Here is a 23,418-nt window from a genome sequence, read left to right as displayed (position 1 = left end):
GCAGCAGATAACAAATTTCATTGTTTGTTAGCAATTTAAACTTTCATAAAGAGAAATTTAAAGGCATTGTGAACGTTTTAAGGAAAACGTTTAAGTTGCAGTGTCATTTTAAATCATGCTTTGTATTACTACAGTGTCTTTTATCCAAGTCAGAAAGCACTTAGAAAAAAACTTTAATGATGAAAAATCGCCGGGAAACTAGGTAGATACTGCCACTGCTCACACACTTGTACACTTTTTACAGGCAAAAATGTGGAAAATAAACATTCTAAATATATATTGATTGAAGAAAGAAGAGCTAAAATCCAGAAGTGACTCCTCCCTAATGTGACTCTAACCATTAGGCTAGTTGTATATAAATTGTTGGTGGCAAACCCACTTGATTTTGTAATGCTTTGGAGTTTTGCACATTTATCTGTAACTTCAGAAGATTCCCACTGTAATGGACCCAATGTGCTGTGCCGTGCAGTAGGCCAGGGTAGGGAGCTATTTCCAGTGAAGTGGTATTTTTGGATAAAGCAGTTCAGGCTTTAGGAAAAGTGCTGGTTTGACTGCTGTCCCTCTCCAGAGCTCTGGCTCTGGTGATTTGAATTAAGCTGTGAGCAGACTGTATCTACTAACAAAATAGGCACTGTTAGGTCTCTATCCTGAGGGTAACAGAATCCTGCCTGTGGAAATGACCTGTGACAGTTTTACCTACTCAAGCCTGACAGCATAAAGGTGGGAGAAAATGAACATTTATAGGGGAATATGCCCCTTCCTCCAAATACGAAAGCAACTGGCGTTATAAGAATTTTGTGGAGTTTTGGGTGGATTTTTTTAAGCCAATGTTGGAAAAAAAAAACCAACCAACATTGCAACCTCTGTAAGTGTTTAAACTCTTCCCTTGATCAGTAGCAGAGGAGCCTGCATTAGTACATTTTATCTGTTGAAAGAAGGTGGTGGGTTGTTTCCCTCTGCTCCAAAATATAAATGTTTTTTTCTGCTCTTGTGTTGGCTTTTAGTCCCTCCATTCTTTTTTCAACATCTGGACCACATTGGCCGACGGGTAGACCACTATGAAAGGCCTGAGCTATCTCTGGGATCTTATGAATATGTTGCTACTTTGGATTATTGCCGAGTGAGTATTTCCAGTATGCAAACTAGTTTACGATTTTATGTCAAAACAAACAAAATCCTTCAAATACCTACAGTAGAGTAAATGCACTTGTAAGCTGAATATCAGAGTCCAGAAACATTCTAGAAATTGTAGATAGATTTGGAGAATATAAACTTACAAGATTATGTTTTGTTCTTTTGTGCTGCAGAGTATGAGACCAGCAAGTAAGAATAACAAGTAGCACAGCAAAGTCATGGATCACCAGTCTTTAACTGAAGTGTTTGTTTGATATAGTTGAAATTCCGATGCAGTGTTGCATTTTAGATGCATGTCTTCTATTGATTTTGAAGACAGACACACACCTGAATAGTATTCCCAATACTGAAAACCTTAGCAAGGGAATTTGACCTTGTAATCTTTCTCTGGCGAGTAATTTTAGTATTCTGACCAGTAAGTTACAATGGAATGAGTTCTCTCTCCTAATATTAACTCACTTAAGAACTTAATCCAAACGCCACTCAAGTCACTCTAAATATTTGTAGCTGATTTTATTAGAGAACTGTATTTGTTGCTTTTGAAAGCATAAATTTCTTAAACTTTTCAAACTTTGGCTCATTTTACAAAACTGCAAGCATGACTGCATCTGTTCACAGTATGGACATATTTTTCTGTTCTTACTGAAATCAAGCAGAATTTTCTTCCTGTCAGTGGAATTGAGGTCATGCTAAGGTTAGGAAAGGCAACTGGATCCTACAAAGTCTAGAAGTAGACACCAATAACTTCCTCAGACCATCAAATTATTGCAAATGAACAGATTTAATTCTGCTTTCTTGCTAGGGTACTGCTCCAAAATCCAGTGCAATCCCTGAGATGTCCTCTGTAAATTTGATTGAAATCTGGGTTAAACACCAGAACAAGAGAGAATTGTGAGTGAGGCATTACAGGAATACAGCGTGGGATCCTCAGTTAGTGTACACCCAGTGTAGCTCCATCAAATTCAGTTAAGCATTGCTGATTTCTGGCAGCTAAACTTTTGAAAACTCATGTGTACAGAATGGCTCTGTGCCATTTTCACACTTCTTTGTCTCTACTCCAGAGTGTAAGTCTGTGCGATGCAGTCATCGTCACAACGCAGCTTTGAGTGCCATGGCTTTGGCCATATAGCTTAAATCAGGGAGTTTCCTTGATAAATCATCCAGTATGGATTTGTCATCTTGTTGGAAAGACTCATCCGTAGACTTACTAGAATGTTACAAAAAAGAAATCTCTTACGAAATTAACACTCATGCTGAAGATGCCAGGTCATTACATTTTAGAGAAGTTAATATTATTTTATAATGCATTTTTTATTTTGCTCCAAGTTGCAAAAGTTTAATTCTTTTATAAATCCAGTTTACGACCAGAACTGAAAAGTCATTTCCTTTTGTGCTTATGGAATGACAAGGATGAACAGCTACAAAAAATGTTAACAAATAACAGCTGTTTTGCGTTATTGCGCTCCTGCTAAGCGGATGTGGCAAGAGCACAAGTACTTATTTCTACCATATATTTGTCAGAAATTACACAGGGATTCTTTATAAATGGTGATGCGATATGAGAGTTTAGAAGTAGTGTTTGATACAGTTTTTGAAACTAGAATCCAAGTACAGTAAACAGAACAGCTTTTAAAAATACTGCCTGGTTTTAGTTCACAAGAATTAGTCCTGATTTATGTGATTCAAATGAAGTGAGATCAAGGGTATAATGTTAAGTTTACTTTAAAGTGTGCCAGGGACTATGGATAAGTCATAATTCAAGGGTTAGATGATTTTTTTCTTAAATGGAGTCGTCTGAGGTTTATTTAACGAGTACAATTTGTTAAGTGATCAGAACTCTTTATATGAAGGCTGTGAAACAGTATAATGGAAAAGAAATAGAGAAATTGGAGAATTAGGAAGATTCATCTTTGGGAGTACGATTATTACTGTTGCTGCGTTTCCTTTATGGGACCTTTTTCCTGGGTAGATCTCTAAGCATTACATTGCTTTAACTAAAAGAAAAAAATATCTCCATCTTACTTTTTCTTACTTACAGATATTTCTGTCGGCAGTCTATGTCATGATCTGTATGCCAGTTGCATTATGAATAAGAGGCTCTGACTGAGAAGTTATGCCCAAAGGAATCCATACCAGCCTAAGTCTCTGCTGTATGGGCAGCAGTTACATACATTGAATGTTCCACTCTCATGCTTTGATTATCTTACAGAAAGTCAGCTTATTCCTGAAAGTACAGTTCAGCTGTCCAGAATGCATTGGAGCATGAGACAGCAAGACAGACAGACAGGATGCAGATGATCACCACTTAGTACTGCTAAGAACTGAGATATTTTAATCCTGGTTCAGTGCTGAAGTTGTATTTTCTGTTTCCAGATTGGATAGAAATCACTTACCAGTTGTTAGAGGCAAATGCTAACTAGAAAAACTGAATTTAAGCATTCGTATTAAAAAAGTGATATTGCATATTGATATAGGGAATGCAAAAACATTATGGGCACAAAAAAAGCCAGAAGGCAAATTTGTTTAAGCACTTGGATCCCAGGAGAAAATGTTTGTCTTTCATCTTATCTAATAAATTGTTACCCTTTACATATCCAGTAATAATGTATTGGGTCAAGTCCGTCCTTGGAATAAAACAAGTCAGCTTTCTGCAGTAGTTACTATTTATGATCCATAGCATTTTTCAAACAACATTGTATTTAGATTGTCTTGTGATACCAGCTGTAATTTTTTTTGACATAGCAGGACACTGTCTAATTTTCCCTGTGAATTTCATTTTTCCTGTAGAACAACAAGCCTCCAAAGCCACCAGCTTATATCTTCATGATTGATGTGTCGTACAGAAACATAAACAGTGGCCTAGTTAAACTCATATGTGATGAACTGAAGACTCTGCTGGATAAGCTTCCAAGGTAAAGAAACATTAGTGTGCTTTGCTTAACTTGCTCCGCTCCAGTTTTCACGCAGCTTTGCATGTTGAGAGGTAAAAACAAGCTACAGAAAATGTCAGAATTTATGATACAGGCATTTTTGGAGTCATAGTGACCAAATGTTAATTATAACACTGCTGGCAGTTCTTAAACTTTGATGTCTGGGCTTACTACATGAATGGAAAGAATCTCTCATACTAATTGTACGTGTAGGATGTGTTCTTTTCCTTTCTTGTAGTGAACTCTAGTGGTATTATCAGCTAAGTCCCAGCTCGTCGTTTTGCCTTTACTTGCTGTAGTTCTGTTTACTGCAGTGCTGCTTTTCTCATTAAATTAAGCAGGGAGATACCAAAACCATAATACTCAAGAATGACAAGTCTCTCTAAAGCCATAGTGTTGCTGGCTTGTACCTTTAGCTCTTATTGTTAATTAGCAAAACTTTTAAAGCTTCTTGCTGTGCTGTGAGACTTTTCTGTCCTGGTATGTATCTGAGAGGAGAACAAATGTTGTAGGCCACAAATGTTTTATGAAATATAGTACCTCTGCTTCGTGAGCATTAAACACACAGTAGTAGTATTACTACTGATCAATATTAATGACTATATTGTTTTAGTGTACTTTAGTATAGTTTTTAGTATAGTATATTAGTATAGTTTTCATTCAAGTGTAAATAATGCAGACACACATCGTTACGTGAGAGCAGTGAAAGACCGAGAAATTAAGTAGACAAGACATTTCTCAGCGAAGGCATATAAAAGCATTGAAGAACAGAAAGAAAGAAACTGCATTCCAAATAACAACACTTGCAGAGGGAGAACAGACTTAAGAAATGGAGAGCAAAGTGAGGAAGCGTGGGAGACGAGATCCTTGAGATTAGCTAGGATAAATTAAAAATCTTTTACCATATGTCCTCCTGGGATCTCTGTGCATGAAAAAATTTCCAGTCCAGGATGGGGGGTTAGTTTGTCAGATGCCCATGTAAGGCCATCTCTCAAGTACTTGAAGATCTCTCAAGTCATTGAAGATTACACTGGAGACACAAGTGTTTGATATTATCCTGAACATATCTCAGAGCTTACTGTCAGGATTGGTTATGAGACTGAAGATAATAAAAGGCACGAGTGTAGTAACAAAAAGCAGTTGGCAGTTTAGAAACACCTAGGCTTGAATAGGAAAAGCTGAGGAAAAATGAAACCAAGTGTATCTACATCAGAAAAAAGACACATTAGCTCTTCTCCTCACCAGCACACTGCAGAAATTTGCTGCTAAATAGTTTGTTTGCAGGGTCAAAGTTTTTATGTCCACCGAAAAAAGCAATAAAAAAAATAAAGTGCAGGCCCTTCAGTTTCTTCAGACTGCTCTGTTGTCTTTAAACAATATTAATTTAAAAAAAAAAAAAAAAACCAAACATAAGGCACTCCACAAAATTTGCAGTGAAACTTTTATTTTGTTGCCGAGACACAAAGGTCACTGTGTGTTCTTTTTCTGTTGCTGGACAAAGACACGTGCAAAAATATTCTGCTGTTACCACATGAGGTGAAAGCCCTGTGCTGGGAATTCACCCTGTGCTCCCATCTTTAAGAGGAAAGACTTGGGGGAGCAAAGCAATCTGTGCCACGTAAAGGCCAGTGGTGTAAAGGCCAGCGGTGTAAAGGCCAGTGCCAGGTAAGCCTGTGAAAGTGGCGGTGAAGTGAGAAGGTAGAGGTAGCAAAGAAAGGATCAAGGTAGGTGGCTCAAGACCTGGCGTTAAGAAATTTGTTTTTTTGTAGACTTGCAGCACAGCAGAAAACACATTATTTGCTTGCTCGATATTTTAGAGCAGACATCTTCAAACTTCGGCGTTCCAAACCAGAAACTCCTGATTTCGTATTTAAAGAAATACAGAGAAAAGTGTTTATAGAAATGGTGTTTATGAGCTCAGAAAATCAGGTTAACTAGTTGTGCAAATACGATTTTTAGGTGCATCATTTTAAAAAAAAAAAAAAAAAAAAAGAATGCGTTTCTGTACATACAATCCAGACATCTCGTTCTGAGATTTTAAAAAGAACTAAATAGCATACAAGCTACATAGGCAATCGGCTGCTACGTTTACAGCTAATCTTTAAAACTATGGTAGAAGAAATTGGATGAAGTGTGGCAGTACAGGCTGCCACAGGTAAGAGCAATATCTGAAAAAATTGTCCCAAATATCTGCTGTGTAACAACTTTGGGACTACTAGGATGATGTGAATATTTCTCTTTGAAGAAGGAATGTCGCGGCCAGATGTCGCGGACTGCCTGTGTCTTCCTCCAGGGGGTCGCAACCAAACGACTGTTGCGACCACAAGGTATCTCACAATCAAAAGGCTCTTCCAATCTCCAATAGAGAGCTCCAACTCACCGCTCTCCCGAGGGCTCCTACCTCTCCAAACTCCAGGAGGTGAATGCCCCACTCCCTCTTGGGAGTGCCCCGCCTTTAAGCTTCCCATAGGTCACGTGGCCTCCGGCCAACCAACGTGACTCAGCACCTGCCTTGATGAGGCACAGGTGCTTCTCATGTAGCAGCCGGGAAACTTCCCCGACAATGGAAGGGCTGTATGTGCAGAAAGCTAATAACACCTTGTTCTCATCAAACTCCTGAATGCTCCCTGTTAATCACATTAATAAGAAAATAGTGTCTGAGTGCTGGGAATGAATAGAAATTTCAGAAATGATGCATCCGTTCAAGTTAGCATATCTTGGAGGAATTATTTAAAATGCTTCTTTGTGGAGTGTGTTTATAATATAGAGTATTGATTTAGATCGTCGAGCTGTGTTCCCATAAAACATGAAAAGTAGATTAACATTCTACACTGACATGAGAGTTAAAGATTGTAGACAAGAAAATTTATTTCCCTCTCAAGCTCAAGGTTTTAGATGAAGCCGATGAAACTGCCAACAATTTTTTTTTTTACAAATTTGATAGCCAGGAAGAAGGGTGACAGTTTTTTCTGTTTGCTATAAGAAAAAACGAACAAGAATTGCAGTGGAAGTGTATTTGTGTTGTTTCTCCTCTTTAGTTGGACTTTTGATTCTGCAAGTCGTGAAATGCAATCTGTGGGTTGCTGTGGAATGGGATGGAGGCCTTGCCTTTGATTTTGGATAAATAAGAGATTTTTTTTTTTTGCCCTAAGTGCCTAGTAAAACACCCTGCTACAAGAAAGTGCTATTTTATTTGTAATTAAAAGCAATTTTTTGAGTAGGATTGCCTCTTACAGAAAAGCTCGCTAAACTTAGCACTGCAAACCCAGTAAGGATCTAACTAGTACTATTAATACTGCTGCTACTGATGGCAGAGTGGGCTCCACAAGAAGAGAAGCTGAGCCTGCTGCCTGTGGTGTTCCTGCAGACGTAGCTCAAGCAGTGGTTTGCTAGCTTTGGTTGGCCTGGCAACTTATTAGCAAAAATGAGTAATTTCTACAGTGTGTTTTCTGCATGATGCACAGCCATGGAGGATCTGACAACTTTTGCAGCTGAAAAGTAGTCCTCCTGAAGCAGAAGATTGACCCACCAAAGTAACCAGATGCTGTTCAAGCCTAGTTCCTGTTCTTACTAGGCATCAATCATCAATGTCACTGAATTACCATGTATTCTGAATAAAGCTGATTTTCAGCTTGTATCTTGTAACTAATTGTCCTGTTCTGTCTATTCCATATTTTGAGGACAGTATAGTTTATTCTTTATCTTAGGGACTTTCGACTGCTTGGATAGGACGCAAAGCTGATAGGGTTGACGTAAATATGCATTTTTTAAAAAGTAAATAATACAGTAATTTATTTTATCAGGGTGTTTTAGTTTGTCCTAAGGCAAAGATTGAGGCCATTACATCTGCTTAGTGGTTGTTTGCTTTGTTGCTCCCCAGTCCAGATAATGATCTGAAAGCAGCCTTGCATTTCAAAGGAATGCTTTTATTGCAAGGTCAGGATTTCAGAATAATAACCAGTTGGTTTTGGTTTTCTTACAGAGAAGAGCAAGAAGAATCCTCAGCAATTCGAGTTGGTTTTGTCACTTATAACAAGGTCCTCCACTTCTTTAATGTAAAAAGCAGCTTAGCTCAGCCTCAGATGATGGTGGTCTCAGATGTTGGAGAAGTTTTTGTTCCTTTACTGGATGGTTTCCTTGTTAACTTTCAGGAATCACGATCTGTTGTTATCAAGTAAAGTATAATTATTCCATACGTGAATAAGATCTGAATGCTTATGATACGCATTATGCCTTTTAGCCAATTGTGTTACTGGGTTGGGGGCGGGGGTGTGCATGTGTTTATTGAAATACTTTAGGAGCCAGCAGATGCTTCAAGTCATATATTTCCACCTCTGAGGCAAAGAAAAAACAATAACGACCCCCCAGTGCTTATTTTGAGAGCATATTTAGGCCAGGTGTAAACCATGCATCTTCAGCTATGCTGCTTCAAAAATGGGAGGGGGTTTGCAGCTGTGTGCCATGTTGCATGTTTTTTGTCTTGTGATGTATATGATGTACACCTGGATATCATCTAAGGACTCTTAAGTCCTTACAGCACAGTAGAACTCCTTAATTTTTAGCTATTTTTTAGTTGTTGCATTCTCCTTTATGTTACCAGTTTTGAAATCATGCATCCCATAGGATTTAAAATTTCATATTTTGTTTTATTCTGACTGGAGTCCTAAGAAATTGATTATTTTTTTAAATATAAATTTGCATTAAAAACGTGTTTATGTGTGAAGACTTGCTATGTTACAAGGTATGTTTGGGGATTATCCCAAATACACTAACCGGTTCAGACACTGATCCTTTCGTGTTTTGTAGCTTGTTGGACCAGATTCCAGAGATGTTTGCAGACACGAACGAGAGTGAGACCATCTTCGCTCCTGTTATCCAGGCTGGCATGGAGGCACTAAAGGTTAGAATGTTCCTGTCTATAAGAGAAGCAGCTCTTTAATGAGAATAAGACTTGGCAAGCTGCAGAAATTCCACTTGCTAAAAGCCAGTCCCAAGTTCTCCTACACATCCCATCACAATGGGAAATTAGAAAATGTCACTTTTCTAATTCCATTATTCTATTCCATTATTCTAAATTCCATTATTCTAACAGTATGTTTGAACTGCTTTGCCAAAATGAGAACGCTGACAAACACAACATCTGTTTCCAGATTTTGCTTATTGAGGGAAACCAGTCCCTGGAGTCTGTTCCGCATAGAATGGATGTTTAGGAGAAGATGAGGAGCAGGAGTCGGTTTCTTGTTGAGCATATGAGAAAAATAAAAGTGTTTTGTTACTGCAACAGAACTAATAAATACTCTGGATGTTTGCACAGACATCCAGTCCTTGCAGGTGTGAAGAGAAGGAAAAGAGTCAGTATAAGATATGGTTTTGCCCTGCCTGTTCTCCAGCTTCTGCTGACTTCTTGTGCAAAATGAGATATTTATGACTATTTATGACTGAGTCGGGTGGGGGGTTGAAGGGTTTCTGCTTAACTGAGAAGTTCTCATAGCTTGAATACAGCTGAGAATGAATCCATAAGGTCAAGATGCATCCCCAGTTGCTTTCTGTATGTACAGGACATCCTCTAACATGCTGACGTTTCCATGGAGCGCTGCCAATTAAAAGAATGCCACCATGGTGCACGACAAGATTTGTAGGGGCAGAAAACAGCCAGTGGTGTTTTAAAATAGTTGATTTATCTGCGAGCTGTGTATAATTAAAGCATGAACTTTAAGTAGCTAAATTTGTTGAGCCAAAAATGCACATTTCTCAAATCTGTTTCTTAAATATTTAATTAATACCTGTTTTCTTGTTATTTTTAATACCTGTTTTCTTATTATTTATTCATACTGCCAGAAGGTATGTGTGCAAAACATACGTTTGGTTACCGCTTCTGTCAGAATGCCCTTCCTTAATACTTGACTTCTACAGAACAAACTTCAAGGCTATAATTGTAAATTTCTTTTGATGTTGGCTATAAAAGAAAGCAAGTCTTAATTAGGCTTTTTATTTAGCTCGGTATTTTAAAGTTTTAATATGTAAGGATTTTCACTGTGAATTATTAATATGCATATACCTGTGCTCAAGAAAACAATTCTTGTCTAATAAGAATAAAATGGGTTGTGCTCCTATTTGAGATCAATTTTAATACACTTTTAGAAATAATACATATACATTTTAGAAAATTCATCAAAAGCCATGTCAGTCATTTCTGATGCGTATCATGACAAATAGGTATTTGGTTAAGTCAGTCTTCAGCAGAATGCTTCTTAAAAGGAATTGAAGAAATTGGCGTTTGTGATAGCTATGCTCAAAATATTAGGGGTGTAATTTTAGTTCTATTAAAAATAAGATACTGTCTTCAATTGCATTTCTACCATAGCAAAGAGATTTCTAGTTTTCCCAGAAGAATGCTGTAGCTGTTTTGAAATGTGGAATAGGTATTATCTTGTGAACATGTTAAGATCTGGAGGAGGAGTACCAACGCTGATTTGTGTCTGTAGTCTTGGGTATTACAGTTTTAACCTGGATGTGTGGTTGGGTCTGGAGCAGGAAAAGGACAAATCTCTCTTTCCTCCATCCTTCCCTTCAACTTCACCCCACTTCTTCAATACTTCAAGACCTCAGAATTGCTAACCAGTTTTCATTTCACTTTGCTTTAACTTTTGGTCAGTCCTGAAGCGGTCAGACAGCTGGACTAGGTCTATTCTGTTCATTCCCATTAGCTGTCTCACTTGTAAGAGTAAGCGATAAACTGGATTTGCTAAATTTTGGTGGAAAAACTTGTAAACAGTACAAAGACGCCTGCGGTACTGCTCCTGTTGTTACTCTCTTCTTTGGAATTTAGGGGTTTCTGTCAGTAGTTTGTCATCTCAGTAAATATGATGTTCTCATTAGCGTTCCAAATAAGAATGGAAAACTTGAATAAAACTGGCAGTTACTTCATTTTTTACTGACAGGAAGAAATGTTCATCACGAGTTTTGACACTTCTGCATTTTAGTGTAGATTTGAATGTGGAATCTAATACAGGAATGTAATCATTGCTCGTCTATAAACATGTAGTGAACACTAGTGTGCCTGAACTGAAAGAAGTAATTTTTCTGTTAAGTTACATTTCCTTTTAGTTTTATCCAATTTAGTATTTGTACTTTTGATACTTGTTGATTGTTGCATAATGGTTGTATCCGATTAGAAAGTGTCTAAGAGAGGTACTCCTAGTTTTGCCCATCAAGATTTTTAGATTCCCATGTAAAAATCCCTGCAACGGAGCATCAGCCAATATACCTGTGTGCTACACTAAGTTACTTACTGACATAAAATTCCCAGTTTGTTTTGGGACTTATTTCCGTCAAGTTTTGAGTCTCTAAATGAATTATTTAGCTCTGTGGAACTTGCAGAAAGTTTACACTGTTCTCTGAGATACCACAATGTATGAAAATTAGGATTGTTTATCTTGGCGGTAATAAATATGCCAATATGGTGTCTTTCAAACAGGCTGCAGAATGTGCTGGAAAATTGTTTATCTTCCATTCCTCATTGCCAACTGCAGAAGCACCAGGGAAGCTGAGGAACAGAGATGACAAAAAACTACTCAATACAGAAAAAGAAAAGGTATTTTCTGCTCTAACAAGGGACTACTGTTACGCTGAATTTCTCTAATGGGACCTTCATCTTTTTTCATTTATTTTCTTTTACAAAGATGTGTTGTTTAATTATATAGTATTTCCATCCTCACTGTGCCCTGCTTATATAGATATATTGATACTGGCCCCACAGGAACAGCAAAGTCAAACTACAATAGAGGAGCCATTCTCATCGATAAAGGAAACCCCCCAGCAGCAAATAGTTCCACCCATCGAGAGCCCTTGCTACCTGCCTGTTTAGTGATTTAGTTCTCTAAGAACGTACCGAGTTGGCTCCCTGCACACAAGTATATGAGCAGGGGCAACGTGTTTTTAATCGAATCCATGCCTCACTTAAAACTTCCACTTCATCTTTTTTTCCTCCAAGTGGGCGTTTGGATTGTGGTTGGCTACGAATGGTATCTAATGTTACAACTCTTTTTTAATTCTGTGCAGACACTCTTCCAGCCCCAGGTGAATTCTTACGAGGCCTTAGCCAGGGATTGTGTGGCTAATGGGTGCTGCGTGAATTTGTTCCTCTTCCCTAATCAGTACATGGACGTAGCCTCCATGGGTCTTGTCACAATGTACACTGGAGGAACACTGTACAAGTACAACAATTTCCAGGTAAGTGATGCAGATTTCCTGCCTTTCAGACAGTAACACCTGGGGATTTGTTGTTTTTCTTTTCATTTCAGCATGCGCTTTGATGTTTAACATAAAAGTAGAGTGACTCTAGAAAACTTAAACTTCAGCAGATAAAATTCAAACTTAGAAATGACAGATCAGGCTCCAGTATGTATCTTGGAATAGCAACAAGCTGGTTGGTACGTTAAATCCACTAACTTATATATGCTGGCATCTGAGCAGGGACGTCATTTACTCCTGTATATACAGATTAAAAATGGTTATAATAAAGACCCAAAAAAAAAGCCATAGTAACACTTGTTTAAAATTTCATGAGAATCTCTCTGGGGCTAGGGGATTTTCTCTGTCAGGAGCTGACCTGCAAAAGTGTTTTTTGCGACGCCAGCAAGGCTGCTCTGTAATTTTTAAGTTTGTGCCCTAAAACCTCAGCTAGGCTGCGAGGTGAAGCTACTGGAGATAACTGGATTGAACAGAAATTCTGCATGTCCAAGCCTAGTGATGAATGGGTGGGTGGACACTTGCACGTGTTTCTGTTAACAAACCAACAATCAACATTGTTTATCTCTTTCTAAAGGAAACCAGAGATGTTAAATGTGAACAGACCAGACAATGTCGGGGGGTCACGGCGTTGGGGGGAGGTGTGAGGGGGGTGTCAGGGGTCGGTTTCTGCTGCCGCCCAGCGGTGAACTGCCATGTGCTTTTGCTTTGTGTTTCCAGCTCGATGCTGACAGCCCACAGTTCTTAAGTGACCTCAGGAACAACATAGAAAAAAAGACCGGATTTGATGCAATAATGAGGGTTCGGACAAGTACAGGTAACGGTACCCATTGGGAATGAAAATAAACATGAATGCATATGAAAATATATAATTTTAAATAATACAGTGCTGCACAGATCACTTGTAAGATCAGGCTAGTTTACCTTCCTTATGTACATCTTGAAAAGTGATTGGATAGACTGGTAAAATGCAGGAATATGTTCTTCCTGTATATGCCTCCATAGTCATTCATTTTCAAGTATGAGTAAGGCTCCTGATCATTACGCATGCATCTTGGATTACAAGAAAGTTGTATTTAGAAAGCGTAGCTGCAAAACGCTTACGTGTTCCTTCATTTTTGTGCTTCAAGTGACACTACGGTGTCTACTTTTCAAGCATTCATTCTTACCTCAAATGCAAGTATTTGAGAAACACACACATGCAAAGTGGCCACGTCAACAGTGCAAAAGGTTCTGGGCGTCACAGTGCAGCTTCGTGGCCCATCGGCTTTTCTCTCTCACCCAACTGTCAAAAAATGCCATTGGCAAGGACAGCTGTTGGGGCCCCATGAGGCTGCAAATCCCTGAGGGGAAATAGTTCCCATTTCTGTAAGCAAAATTGACTGGCCATAAAAAGAAAGTCACAAAATAATGTCAATTTTATTTGCCGTTTTTAAATAAATGAATATGTTTTGTTTTGTTTTAATCTGGCTGCAGGCTTCAGGGCTACAGATTTCTTTGGTGCTGTTTACATGAACAACACCACAGATGTTGAGATGGCAGCAGTTGACTGTGACAAGGCAGTGACAGTGGAGTTCAAACATGATGACAAACTGAATGAAGACAGTGGAGCCTTAATTCAGGTAAAAAAAAACTTAATTACATGTAATGTCATGAAATTGTGAGCAAGAACTTAGCAGCAGCCATAACAGAAAAAAAAAAAGTATGTTGTAGGACTGATGGGAGCAAGACACAGCTTGCACAGATGCTGATGACATAATACCAACAAAAAAAGGTTTTAATTAACTAGCCAAAGCTTGCATCTTACCTCAAAAGCATGAACAACACCCCTCATGACAATTAGTGTGTTCACCTGCCTCTATACTGCATGTTCTATTCAGGGATACCAAAACACTTTCTAAACACTCACCAAGACCTCATCAGCTATGATTTTCTCCATCTTGCTAAATAAGTTTATTTGGAGTACACGATTCATTACTACTTATATGGAAACTGTTAATGCTGTAGCATTCTTTGTGACATCTCTGTTCAAGGGCAGTCCTCTACTGCTAAACATCACCTCCAACCCTAGGGACTTTAGAAGCTCAATATGAGCCGGCAATGTGCTCTTGCAGCCCAAAAGGCCAACCGCATCCTGGGCTGCATCAAGAGGAGCGTGGCCAGCAGGTCGAGGGAGGTGATTCTCCCCCTCTACTCTGCCCTCGTGAGACCTCACCTGGAGTATTGCGTCCAGTTCTGGAGCCCCCAACATAAGAAGGACATGGACCAGTTGGAGAGGGTCCAGAGGAGGGCCACGAAGATGATAAGAGGGCTGGAGCACCTTTCCTATGAGGACAGGCTGAAAGAGTTGGGGCTGTTTAGCCTGGAGAAGAGGAGGCTCCGGGGTGACCTTATAGCGATCTTCCAGTACCTCAAGGGGGCCTACAAGAAAGATGGGGAGAGGCTGTTCAGGAGGGCCTGTTGTGATAGGACAAGGGGTAATGGTTTTAAAATAGAGGGAGGTAGATTCAGATTGGATATTAGAAAAAAATTTTTTACCATGAGAGTTGTAGAACACTGGAACAGGTTGCCCAGAGAGGTGGTGGATGCTCCATCCCTGGAGACGTTCAAGGCTGGGTTGGACGAGGCCCTGAGCAACCTGATCTAGTTGGAGATATCCCTGTTCCTTGCAGGGGGCTTGGACTAGATGACCTTTGAAGGTCCCTTCCGGCCCTAACCATTCTATGATTCTATGATTCTATGACTGCTCAAGACCCACCAGCAATGGAGTCTGTGTTTGCCCTGCAGGCTTTGGATCATACCTTACATTGAAGTATTATTTTTTGAACTGGTGAAATTTTGAAATTCAAAAATTTTGTAATTTTTGAAATTACTTTAAATATAATGAAGAATCATTATATTTAAGTAGAATCGGAGTCATAAGGAACTTCTTAAATTACACCCTCAGTTTTTAATACGTAGGCTCCTTGTAGATGCAGGATACAGGGGTTAGCAGGACCTTTTGTTTCACTTCATAAGCAACTTACGTAAAAAGAATCACTCAGCTTTTCAGTATCAGGAAGTTTTTCTGTGTTGATTTTGCCAAGAGATAAGGCAATGGGCAGTGTACTTCTCGGCAAGCTTCCCATCTCTCATATGGCGTCTTTTTCAGATACATTTATTTGAACTGTTCAAACATTACACAATTACAAAGTGTGATTTACAAATTTACAACCAGTGGTCTCTTGTTTTCAGATGATATATATATTCAGCGTATATCAAATTAGAGTAATAAGCCTTTCAATCAATTGTGTTACTATTTTTTATAATTTTAAGATTAGTACCTTTTATAATGTCTAATATACTTCCATAAAAAAATACCGGTGTGTTGGTCCTATAGGTGACAGAAGCACTGAAGCAGCACTGCAGGGCTGTCTTCAGAAGTAATTATGTGCCTTTTATGCACAAAGTAGGTGGCTCTTGCATGACAGAAGCTTTTTGTTTTAAAAGCAATGGTAATTTGCTCCTCTGTTGCAGTGTGCTGTCCTTTACACATCAATAAGCGGGCAAAGAAGACTTCGCATACACAATATAGGTTTAAACTGTAGCTCCCAGTTAGCTGATGTCTACAAGACTTGTGAGACTGATGCACTTATCAACTTCTTTGCTAAATCAGGTAAAGTCGTAACAGACCAAGTTTGTTTCCTTTTCTACTTCGGGGTGGAGGAAGGGGAAGGAAAGGGAGCTGAAGTGATTACCTAGTGGGAAATCATCTTTTGGACCTTGCTTCTCCAAGCCTGAGTGACTCTTAAAGTATTATAACATTGAAAAGACAAATAGGTTAAGTATTTTAGACATACTGCCTTAAAAGTAATGCTTGGGAAGGCATTCTACGTATGGAAAAATGTAGTGCACAAAACTGTATAGGCACAGGAGTGGAAATGGACGTCCTATCGCAGTGTTGGAGGTTTGGTGGAGTTTTTTTGGCAAAGATGAATAAAGATCCTCCAAGATGCTGTCTGTAAAAGAGACTGAAAATCTTAGTCCTCAGGTTAGTAAAATTAGAAGCTAGCAGAATATAGATACTCTAAAAATATATCTCCATCTTTAGCACGCCCTTTTATTCTTCTGCATTTGTAGCTTTTAAAGCCATTCTAAGCCAACCACTGAAGACGGTCAGAGAGATCCTGGTGAATCAGACCGCTCACATGCTGGCGTGTTACAGGAAGAACTGTGCCAGCCCGTCTGCAGTAAGCCAGGTAAAACCCATCCAAACTAATAGATTTATTCATAGATTCATATATTTCTAGGTTGGAAAAGATCTTAGAGATCATCGAGTCCAACCGTCCCTAATCCCCATTAAACCATATCCCTAAGTAGTTCATCCACCCTATTCTTAAACACATCCAGGGATGGGGACTCAACCACCTCCCTGGGCAGCCTATTCCAGTGGCTGACAACCCTTTCAGAGAAGAAATACTTCCTAACATCCAACCTGAATCTCCCCTGACTAAGCTTATACCCATTTCCTCTTGTTCTGTCACCCATCACTAATGTAAAGAGCCCTTCCCCTACCTCCCCACCATCCCCTCAGTCCTCCCCCAGCCCGGCTTTGCAGCGGATGAATGACCACCCCTGCAACATCAGCAGTGCCAGAAAGGAAAATTTCAGGTCAGGCTTTTCCTTTTCTTTCAAATATAATTAACAACAGGAGGGATTCAATGGTAGCAATTAAAACACGCAGAGGCTGTTGGTTCAGAACACATGGCAACGTCGTTGAGGAGACTGATGATCATATTCACACAAAGGAGCTTAGACAGCTTTTTTCCTCCTGCTAGAATTATGAGCTGACTCATAAAGCTTTCACTTTTTTGTCTTATGTTGTTAAAGATTTTAGTATTCTAATTTTTGACAAATCAGACTGTTATTGTCAAAAAATGAAAATAACATTGTATCTTAGTAAACAATCTGAATTTGCACATGGGTCTCTCAAGTGTGCTGGAGTGATAAATATCTGATGTCTAGATGGGGCCAAACTCCTGGAGGGTAGGGTGGAAATCATGCTCATTAAGATAAGTCTGTTAATGCCTTTATTTACCCAAGGGTAGTAAGAAGCTCTAGGAACCTCATTACTTGTATTCCACAGTACTTGAAAATTCTCTCAGCTGAAGACATCTCTATTATTTTCAGCCCATTCTTTTATATATTCAGAACATTTGGGGAGGTCTAACTTAACCAACAGGAAGGTTTTTTCAACAGGGAGGCAACAGCATCGAAGATGATGACGACAGTCTATAAGGGCAAATAATTTCTGTTGGATTCTTATTGAATGTATTAACCATTCAGAGCTGTCACGTCTGGCTTGAAACAGCACATATAAAAAAAAAGTTTTCTAGTATTTTTCTCTTCAGTCAAAGAAAACAAGCAGTGGTTTATTTAAATGTTTGAAAGTCCAGCTCTCATTCCCCATTAAATAACAAGCTTTCTCTGCCTCTCAGCTCATCCTCCCGGATGCAATGAAGGTGCTGCCAGTGTACATGAACTGTCTGTTGAAGAGCTGCGTGCTAGTTGGCAGACCAGAAATTCCAACTGATGAGAGAGCTTACCAGCGACAGCTGGTCATGTCTATGGGGGTGGCAGACACACAGTTGTTTTTCTATCCCCAGCTTCTGCCAATTGTGAGTATGTTGTTTCGCACACCTTTTCATTTTCAGTATGCTGTGATTTCGTAATTGTGCAGATGGCAGAAAAGATTCTATCTGCTGGGGAGGTGTTGTGCTACCGCGCTGGATTACGTTTTTACTGTGATGTAGTTGCTAGTTGAACTACGTTGATGAGGGAGGGTAGGACCTCTAGTTTAATGGAAGATGGGGAAGTAACATTGACATTTCTGTACTTGTAGCAAGGTTTTTGCCCAGGCTAATGAAAGATGCCAGCTGCACTAAAGATCAACATTGGTGTGCAAGTGCCTCCCCACTTAGAGCAGGTCTTCCTTAACACACTGTGTGCAAACTGAAAAAGAAGCATTTTTTCTTTTACGTTTTTAATTCTTCTAATCTAGAAAGGAACCACTAAGAGGGACTAAACTTTTCAATAGTTACTTTTCAGTATCTAATTAGAGCTTTTTAACACACTGTGTGCAAACTAAAAGAGAAGCATTTTTTCTTTTACGTTTTTAATTCTTCTAATCTAGAAAGGAACCACTAAGAGGGACTAAACTTTTCAATAGTTACTTTTCAGTATCTAATTAGAGCTTTAGTCACCTTGAAGTCAGGTCTACAACTCTTGTGTATTTTTGCCCCCCCACAGCACAGCCTTGATCTGAAGAGTGACACCATCCCAGCTGCTGTCCGCTGCTCTGAGGAGCGTCTCTCAGACGGAGGGGCCTTCCTTCTGGCCAACGGGCTGAGTATGTTCCTATGGCTGGGAGTCAGCGCACCCCCAGACCTCATCCAAGGGCTTTTCAACGTGCCATCGTTCGCACACATCAGCACGGAGGCTGTGAGTACATGGAGACTCGTCCCTTTTTCAGAATTTATGATTTAGTAAGACCAGAGAAATGCTAATCAGAGAAATGAGTGAGGTGAATTTTCATCATTCAACTAAAACCAGAAGCAGGTGACCAGCAGAAGGTGTTGAGACACCAGAAGTGACTTGACATACATAGAACTTTAATAAGCTTTTACATTCTGAACACTTAGGAGAGAGAAGCTTTGACGTTTTTAAACTTACTTAAACTTTCACTGTTGCAGATATTGAAGTCCTATTGAATTTATTGCTAAATTGCTAAAACTGGAACAAAACACTTTGTGATAGTTAAAGTTTCTCCTGATAATGAATTTGTATATAGTGATTATTTTAAACTGAAAAGTGGCTTAGACAGATGAGTATTTAAGATGAAACAGATGAGACGCATTTTTTTGAAGGAGATGGCATTTCCCAGTTTAGAATGAAATCCACAGTAACTTGCATAATTATAAATATCAGCAGCTTGTCTTGTATGAATTCATAAGAGAATGACTGGAATATAACAACCTGCCATGCTTTCATTCTAACAGACATCACTACCTGACCTGGACAATCCATTTTCCAAGAAAGTTAAGTCAATATTGGAGCATATCCAGAGCCAAAAGCCCTACACTATGAAGGTAACATCCCTCTGCCTCAACTCATTCCCTGTACTGTTCAAAAGAACACTACTGGCTTTGAGAAAACTTGTTGGTAGCTGTAAAAACTTTTACATGTCAGGAATTTGCCTGATTTTCCTCATGGATTTCCAGCATGGGCTGTAGGTACAAGCATCTCAAATGTGCTTAATTCTCAATCAAAAGAGATTGTCAGAGGTAGTCAACTCTAAAGGTAACTGTTTTATTCTTCAAACCTTAATTCATACTAGTCTCTCTCCTGTGTTCATACAGCTACTGAAATGTGGAGATTTATTAGTTTGGGATTTCTTCCCCCCAACAGCATACAGTAATAGATAGAGGAAAACCATACTGCCATTCAAATATTCTAAAAACACGTATCTCTTACCGTTTCAGCTGATTATAGTGAAACAACGGGAGCAGACAGAGATGCTTTTCCGACAGTTCCTAGTAGAAGACAAGAGTATTTATGGAGGAGCTTCTTACGTGGATTTCTTATGCTGTGTTCACAAAGAGATCTGCCAGCTGCTCAGCTAAGGAAACTCAAGTGTAGTCTGTCAATTTTTTGATTTTGCAGGAGGGACAGTCACCGGTGCCTGAAGGCTGGCCCACAGCTCCACTGTTCCCAGGCATTCTGCTGTGCTTTAGTCAACCTTTTCTGTGCTCTTTTTGTACAGTTTCGTTTCACACAACCTCTCCCTGAGTATTTAGCTTACTTCTTAAGCTGTAGAATAGGAAGTTCTGCACACAGGTATTAATCTTCTGGGAGTCCTGACTTTTTCTCTAAGTGCATTGTCAGATTTCAAACTGTCAACGCTTAAGAGCATACGGTATATGCATTTATTAAAATATAATTTAGAAAACTCCTTAATTATTCCTTTTACTAGTCATAAGTTATACAAGAGCCAGGAAAGATGCTGAAAATCTATACAGAAGAGGAAAAGGAACACAAAACACTGCTTGTTCTAAGTGAAGGCATACTGTTGAATCAGATTTGCCGTAATGATGTAGTTCAATTTGAGTACTTCAAAGTCCTTCATGTAAAGCTAATCTCTGAAAAATAACTCCCTTTTTGCTGGAAAGGACAAACATCACTTTCTACAGAAACAGAGCTCTGGGTACGCTTCCACACCCGGATTACCTGGACACAAAAATGCCTCCGTTTATAACTGGACTTGAGTAAGTTTAACAACAGTGGACCACATGAAGAAGAGTAATGAAACAATCCTTTTGCTAAGTTTGGCAAATTATGATGGTACAATTCTCTAGTCTTAAGGGCAGCAATTAATTTAGCATACTATTTAATTACATTTTCAAAACTGAACATGTTAGGTTTTATTTAGTACATCTGCTAACTGGAATATTCCCAATACAATGTAGATAGAAAAACACCTGTCCCTCGACATTTCAGTGGCAGGTCAGCTGCAAGGCAGTTGACACATTAACCAAAGGTTATTTGTGGTGCTATAGAAAGAAAAGCCTCTTGTTCAATACCAGTTCTATTACAGTGACCTCCTCTCACATGACTGATTTATTCAACAGTCACTGCTTTGAAAAATAAGCCTCTGCTAATATCAATATTTAAGGTAGAATTTAGAAAGCCAGAGTCTTTGGAAGAGCTGTTTACCTCAGATGCTTCATCAGTCTGTATCTTTAGGACCAATGCCTCTGCATGTGAGGTTTGAACTTTTCCAAATTTGTAAAGCTATTATTACAAAAATCAGTGTTTCAAAGAAAGAAAAAAAAAAATCAAAAGTAAGGGTTAGGAGTTGGGCCTCAAAAAAAAAAAGTGCCTTTAAACATGCTAGTATTGCTACTTAGTGTTAATCATTTTAATATCCAAGATAAGCAGTAAAGATCTGTATTTTTTGGTCCGACAGCTTATCAAAAGAGTTGTATCCTTGTGCGTTGACTGAGAGCTCTTAAAATAAGTGGCTATATTACAAAAGGAGCCTCAGAGTGAATTCAGTTGCCAAGACAAGCACTTTTTACAGAGATATCCCATGGCCAGCAAAGCTCCGTTGATGTGAGGTCGCACCTGGCTCCCAGCCCATGTGTCAGACGGCCACGGACACGTCACTGGTGGCCACAGGACCGCTTTGGTCCCGGCTCCAAAGCAGACAAGGCAATGCGCAGGATGGTCACGGCAATCCCAACCCATGGCTGTTTCTATACGGTGTACGTTACCAATACTGTTTGCTGTATTGCAGAGCAGCAGCAATAAAATCTTTAACATCTTGAGCTGCTGCGGCCTTTTAATGCAAACTGCACGCTTCTCATCCCCCGGCTCTTCCGCTCCCTCCAGCATCCATCCCCTGCATCCTTTGGGCAGTGTAAGGCCTGGGGGATGTAGAGTAGCTTTGCCTTGAGGTGCATGGAAAGCTGATCTGAACCGGGAAGTGATGCTGACAGAGAGGTGGGAATGCAGCACGGCTCAAACACCAACATCCCATTTTTAATTACAGAGGAGCGAGTAAATTTTCTCCTGTGCTGCCTCTTAGTGCACCTCAGGGTCCTCGTCTCGAGAAACCCATTCGGCAAGAGATCGGCGAAGATCAACTGAGGACTTTTAAGCCTTTGTTATTTGCATCTGTTCACATATTGAAAACATTAAATGCATCAATTTATTTAAATAAAGAGACTTGTAATGCATTCTGCCCTCAGCTTTGTGTTAGTTAATCCTCATTGCATTTTTCACCCTTTGTGGCACCTTCAGTTGGCGGGTGCCCAAGGAAAGGGATCCTTTCTGCTGTTATCAGGCAGATGTTGACAACTTTTTTCAAGCTGCACTGAAACACAAACTAGATCCTTCCCTACTTATTTTTCAGTGCAAAACCGGAGAACGGCTGTCCCAAATACTCGCTCAGTGGTTACAGCACTGACATCGCCCAAGGGACACAGATTCCTGGCATGAATGAAAGAGAGTGAAAACTACTACTTTTTTCTTCCATATCCCTGTCCACGTTCTCTACATTCAGGCCTTGAAACCAGTATGCTGCTGCTGTGCTTGTCTGTCTCCATGGCAGAGTATTTGTTTATACAAGGTGGCTGGGGACTGCACACAAAAATCACGATTGGTGTTCCTAAGTTAGTGTGTTCAGGCAGCTGTGAGGAGACAGAAAACAAAGCAAAGCTGACAGTTGTTCACCTAGAACAAACAGATTACTTGTCACTAATCTGCTTTCCAAGCAATTTCCAAATTAGTTTAATAAATCATCTTCCTAATTTTTCAGTGTTTTACTTTACAATGTTTTGTAAAGTAAAAGTTTTGTGTTTTACTTACTACAATGTTTTATTTTACAATATTTATACTTCTGATCAAAGCCGAAAGAATATCCATATGTCACTGTAAAAGAAAGCTAAGCTCCCTAAGCCTGCCTCTGTTGGGAGGGAAGAAGAAATACGCACTTTTATAACTTCTGATAGCATTTTTATCCTGATTTGGTAATACAGTGGTTTGATGATTTAGAATTTGGATAACATAGTGGGATATAAACAAGGCTTTTCCCACATACATACTGGTTTGGTTTGGTTTGGTTTTTTGTTTCCTCTGTAAAGACTTGCTTTGGAGGTCAAGTGTCCACATGAGAAACATAATTCATCCATGAAGGTCAAGGGAGCATGTTTTCCATAATTTTATTTCCAAAATGAAGAAGGCAGCCAAGTTTTGGTATGGGCCAGTCTCTGTGCTTGACTCTCTAGTAAGTTTTGTTGAGAAAAAAAAACTAGAAACCACTGTTATTCCTTTCAGAGCTGCTGATGCAAAGTGTCTGTCTTTACTTCCCCTCTTGTGAGGGGAAATCCGAGAGGAAAGAGAAATCCCAAGATTCACGTATGAAAAGGTGTTTTTCCATGGTTTTTAGATAAGGTATCTAGAGAAAGATGTTTACTAAGCTCAATATAATTAGTCCTCCTGAAGGAACGTCCAGCTACTGTTTTCTGAGGCTGTTTTTTGAAGAATTCGTGTTCCCCGATTAGAA

The 23,418-nt window shown here is 39.3% G+C and overlaps 1 protein-coding gene across 2 annotated transcripts in view; it reads left to right on the top strand.

Annotated features, from left to right (window-relative positions):
* Positions 1-19,975, top strand: part of SEC24D (SEC24 homolog D, COPII component) — a 51,294-nt gene extending 31,319 nt beyond the window's left edge. For both annotated transcript variants that reach the window (XM_009979119.2, XM_086611683.1), the window contains 14 exons: positions 1,005-1,120; positions 3,922-4,046; positions 8,047-8,238; positions 8,871-8,964; positions 11,542-11,658; positions 12,126-12,296; positions 13,035-13,131; positions 13,791-13,936; positions 15,831-15,969; positions 16,434-16,552; positions 17,792-17,971; positions 18,603-18,794; positions 19,352-19,441; positions 19,835-19,975. In XM_009979119.2, coding sequence (XP_009977421.2) covers positions 1,005-1,120; positions 3,922-4,046; positions 8,047-8,238; positions 8,871-8,964; positions 11,542-11,658; positions 12,126-12,296; positions 13,035-13,131; positions 13,791-13,936; positions 15,831-15,969; positions 16,434-16,552; positions 17,792-17,971; positions 18,603-18,794; positions 19,352-19,441; positions 19,835-19,975 — 1,919 coding nt within the window. The remainder of the gene's footprint in view (positions 1-1,004; positions 1,121-3,921; positions 4,047-8,046; positions 8,239-8,870; positions 8,965-11,541; positions 11,659-12,125; positions 12,297-13,034; positions 13,132-13,790; positions 13,937-15,830; positions 15,970-16,433; positions 16,553-17,791; positions 17,972-18,602; positions 18,795-19,351; positions 19,442-19,834) is intronic.
* Positions 19,976-23,418: the final 3,443 nt, after the last annotated feature.

The sequence above is a fragment of the Tauraco erythrolophus genome, chromosome 5, assembly GCF_009769465.1.
Source record: "Tauraco erythrolophus isolate bTauEry1 chromosome 5, bTauEry1.pri, whole genome shotgun sequence".
Taxonomy (NCBI): Eukaryota; Metazoa; Chordata; class Aves; order Musophagiformes; family Musophagidae; genus Tauraco; species Tauraco erythrolophus.
Note: the sequence above shows the minus strand (reverse complement) of the source record. Positions and strands in the feature narration are given on the sequence as shown.